This window comes from Carassius gibelio, chromosome A14 (genome assembly GCF_023724105.1).
Source record: "Carassius gibelio isolate Cgi1373 ecotype wild population from Czech Republic chromosome A14, carGib1.2-hapl.c, whole genome shotgun sequence".
Lineage (NCBI taxonomy): Eukaryota > Metazoa > Chordata > Actinopteri > Cypriniformes > Cyprinidae > Carassius > Carassius gibelio.
In genome coordinates, this window is record NC_068384.1 from 8,769,559 (window position 1) to 8,773,543 (window position 3,985).

At 47.8% G+C, this 3,985-nt stretch overlaps 2 protein-coding genes across 2 annotated transcripts in view; one reads left to right on the forward strand and one right to left on the reverse strand.

Moving 5' to 3' along the window:
- Window positions 1-1,352, forward strand: part of cops6 (COP9 signalosome subunit 6) — a 5,336-nt gene extending 3,984 nt beyond the window's left edge. Inside the window, exons 9-10 of the mRNA XM_052615057.1 lie at window positions 521-621; window positions 796-1,352. Coding sequence (XP_052471017.1) covers window positions 521-621; window positions 796-936 — 242 coding nt within the window. The 3' untranslated portion in view covers window positions 937-1,352. The remainder of the gene's footprint in view (window positions 1-520; window positions 622-795) is intronic.
- A 524-nt stretch (window positions 1,353-1,876) lies between these two features.
- On the reverse strand, window positions 1,877-3,688 carry LOC128027437 (uncharacterized). The gene is made up of 5 exons (XM_052615059.1): window positions 3,659-3,688; window positions 3,477-3,529; window positions 3,303-3,347; window positions 3,028-3,179; window positions 1,877-2,623 (listed from the first exon to the last, which is right to left on the reverse strand). Exons 2-5 carry the CDS (start codon window positions 3,517-3,519, stop codon window positions 1,928-1,930), a joined length of 936 nt encoding a protein of 311 aa, XP_052471019.1. The 5' UTR covers window positions 3,520-3,529; window positions 3,659-3,688; the 3' UTR covers window positions 1,877-1,927.
- Window positions 3,689-3,985: the final 297 nt, after the last annotated feature.

A 3,985-nucleotide genomic window follows, 5' to 3' on the forward strand; every position in this document is an offset into this window, starting at 1 on the left:
TGTGTGTGTCTCTGGTGTGTGTGTGTGTGTGTGTGTGTGTGTGTGTGTGTGTGTGTGTGTCTCTGGTGTGTGTGTGTGTGTGTGTGTCTCTGTGTGTGTGTGTGTGTGTGTGTGTGTGTGTGTGTGTGTGTGTGTATGTCTCTGGTGTGTGTGTGTCTGTGTGTGTGTGTCTCTGTGTCTGTCTCTCTCTGTGTGTGTGTGTGTGTGTGTCTCTGTGTGTGTGTGTGTGTGTGTGTGTGTGTCTCTGGTGTGTGTGTGTGTGTGTGTGTGTCTCTGGTGTGTGTGTGTGTGTGTGTGTCTCTGGTGTGTGTGTGTGTGTGTGTGTGTGTGTGTGTGTGTGTATGTCTCTGGTGTGTGTGTGTCTGTGTGTGTGTGTCTCTGTGTCTGTCTCTCTCTGTGTGTGTGTGTGTCTGTGTGTGTGTGTGTCTCTGTGTGTGTGTGTCTTTGGTGTGTGTGTGTGTGTGTGTGTGTGTCTCTGGTGTGTGTGTGTGTGTCTCTGGTGTGTGTGTGTGTGTGTTAGGTGAGGTCCCGTTCAATCATGAGATCCTGCGGGAGGCGAACGCTCTCTGTCACCGTCTGCCGGTTCTCAACACGCTCAAGTTCAAGACAGACTTCTATGACGTGAGTGTTTCCGCTCTGTGCTGCTCTTCTGTCAGTGTTTAGGAGCCAGAACAATGTTTCAGTTCTGAATAAGGGTTAGATTACTGACTCTTGATCTGATGAAGCACGTTCACACAGCGACTGAAGTGTTTGTGCTGATGTGAACCGTTTCACACGAGTTCTCTCGTCCTGCAGCAATGTAATGACGTGGGTCTGATGGCGTATCTGGGGACCATCACCAAAACCTGCAACAGCATGAACCAGTTCATCAACAAGTTCAACGTTCTGTACGACAGGCAGGGCATCGGCCGGCGCATGAGGGGCCTGTTCTTCTGAAACCCCTCAGTCTTATCTTTCTGACCGTCATCGCTGTAAATACAAGGAACGTGATGTCTTTGGTTAACTTTACTGTTGCATGTACAGATATCACACACAACCCTCCTGTAACTGAGTCAGGTTTATTTCTATAGCGCTTTATAATTTACTGATTCCTGTTTATTACTGTGAAACTATCATTTCGACTTCCTTTATGAAACAACCCTACAGAATACAGTTTTCTTATCGGGTTAAGTATTCATTTTTTTCTGAGAAATTTTTCAAGAGGTTGAAATAAAATCACATCTTTACTCACACAGATCATCTGAAGGAACAAACATGTTCATAATTTGTTTATGCTTATTTTTATTTTTTTATATGTACCTGTTGTTTTTCAGTGTAAAAGTGATTTATTGGCCATTAAAAAAATAACTGGATGATACTTCAAAAAAGAGTAATATGTAGCGCTCCGTGGCTGTTGTATGAGACGAGAGCATTAACCCTTGACCTCCCTGTAAGACACTCCACAGCTCTAACTACTTCTGGAAATTAGAATTTTAAGATAAACTTCCAAATTATTCATTAAAACATGATATCTGTTAACTATTTCCCAGGTGAATGTAGTTCAGAAACAATGCTTTTTAATAAAGTGGTTCAGTAAGTTCAAAACAGAAGTCTTTATTTTAATAATAGTTGAAAAGAGATTCTTGCACGATCTGCTCATGCATGCATCCTAGAGCTTTATAACCCTATTTTAATAGTTAACACCAAACCCAGGCTGTGTGTGTGTGGGTTATGAATGCTCACGCTGCAGAACTTTAAACGCTAACAGATGTGACGCTCAAACTAACGAGGCTCAAACCTGCAGCTTTAACTGCGCGAGCGGAGACGCTCCCAGCAGGAGGTGCGTTCACGAGCATCTGTTTCCTGTAGCCTCAGGATTCAGGACAGACTCACAGGGTGAAAACTACTCCATATTTTATTCAACTTTCTTAACATCAATCATAATGAATCACAATGAATTCAGAAGCTCTATGCGCTGTCTGGCGTCTCGGCCGCGGGGGTACTGGTGTCGGAGCGGGTCGTAGAGCTCAGAGCCGTAGTTGTAGGGATAAAGGTGGCCGTAATACGGTTGTGGATATTTCTTACTGACGCCCCCCAGCGGCTCCGGCGTGTCCTCGTCTGTCTCGGGCGGCGGCGGGGGGGCTTTACCCTTCATGGGCCGCGGCGGCCGGTCGATCAGGCAGTCAGGGTCCCAGTAAGGGTCGCAGTCGTACTCCATTCCCTTGAAGACGATGGGGGCCGGTGGAGGGGGCGGGGCCGGATCGTATTTCTTGGAGGGGGCGGGAGAGGGGGTGGGGCCTTCCAGCTTGCAGGTGGGGTGATAGCGCGGGTCACACAGCACCGGCACGGCTCCGCTCGGCATGTACACGATGTGCGGCTTGCACTGGGGGTCTTTACTGTTGCACAGATAGATAACATCAGCCTGAGTGATGGGCGGAGTCACGGGGGCTTTGACTGCAGCTGGGGGCGGGGCTGGGGGCGGAGCTGGCTTGCAGCTCTTGTCTTTGGCAGGGTCACATTTGGGAAGCGGAGGCAGGTGAGGAACCCCTAGTTTGCTCTGGTAGTACGAGGCATTGGGGCCGTAGACCTGCTCCAGGTGTCTCATTTGCTGGTACAGCATGCGGATCCTGTCGACCTCGTACAGCTGCGGGAGGACAAGAGCAGAGCAGAGCAGAGTCACATACACCAGATAAAGGCAGTGAGGGTCTGTGAAGGTCTGTGAAGGTTTGTGAGGATATGTGAGGATCTGTGAGGTTCTGTAAGGATCTGTGAAGATCTGTGAGGATCTGTGAAGGTTTGTGAGGATCTGTGAAGATCTGTGAGGATCTGTGAGGATCTGTGAAAGTCTGTGAGGATCTGTGAAGGACTGTGAGGGTCTGTGAAGGTTTGTGAGGGTATGTGAGGATCTGTGAGGTTCTGTAAGGATCTGTGAGGATCTGTGAGGGTCTGTGAGGATCTGTGAAGGTCTTAGGATCTGTGAGGATCTGTGAGGATTTGTGAAGATCTGTGAGGGTATGTGAGGGTATGTGAGGATCTGCTATCTCTTACGCCCTCCGTGTGTCCGATGCTGCTGTAGTATCTGTAATACGCCTGGAAGTCTGGACTTTGCCTGTGCCAGCGAGGATCGGCGCTGCGTCTCGGGCGAGAGCTGGACAGGAATTCATTCGCCTTGTTGGAGTCGATACTGACTGAAGCACCATCTAAGACACACACACACACACACACACACACACAAGCTCTGAGAGATGAAAGCCAGGGGAATTTTCTTCATTTCAAGACATAAACTAATATTAGATCTTTTCAGTGAGTACGGAGATGTTCACCTTCCTGTTTGAGGATATTCAACAGGGATTTTGCCTCAAGCATACCTTAAGTAAAAAACAAAAACATTTTGTAGCACAATGTATATATAATAAAGATGACACATTTTACAAAGTTTACACAATTGCTTATACTGCTAAGAAATACACAGCACATGAAGGTGAATGAAAGCTCACATGGCAGCAGCAGAAGGAACAACAGTCTCACTGCAGACATCATGACCTCTGACCTGCAGACATATACTGAATCTGAACATACCATACCACAGAACAAGACAAACAGTCATGAAGGCTACTAAACCCCTCTCTAAGTGTTCCTGAAGCAGAGTAAGCATTAAAAGTGACAGAGTTTCACTCACCTCTCCAGTGATGCCTCTCCGTCGCTGAGCGCGCACAGGTCATCTTATACTCGTGCTCCGCCGCTCTTCTGTCAATCACTCGAGTTCAGCCTCACTATTGGTCAGATCCGAGGAAAGCCACGCCCACTGCTGCAGTGGACCACACCGTCGAGAGTTTCAGGTTTGAATCTTCCGTCCTTCATCAGTTCGGTCGCGTGTGAGCGCCTGTCGCCGGATTATTGTCGGTTTAGTTGAAAACAGATGTTTTCCGCCCCGCCGAATCTTTAAAAGCTGCTAATAAAACTGTTCTGCAGACGCGACACATTCCCGAAACTCCCTTCCCCTATT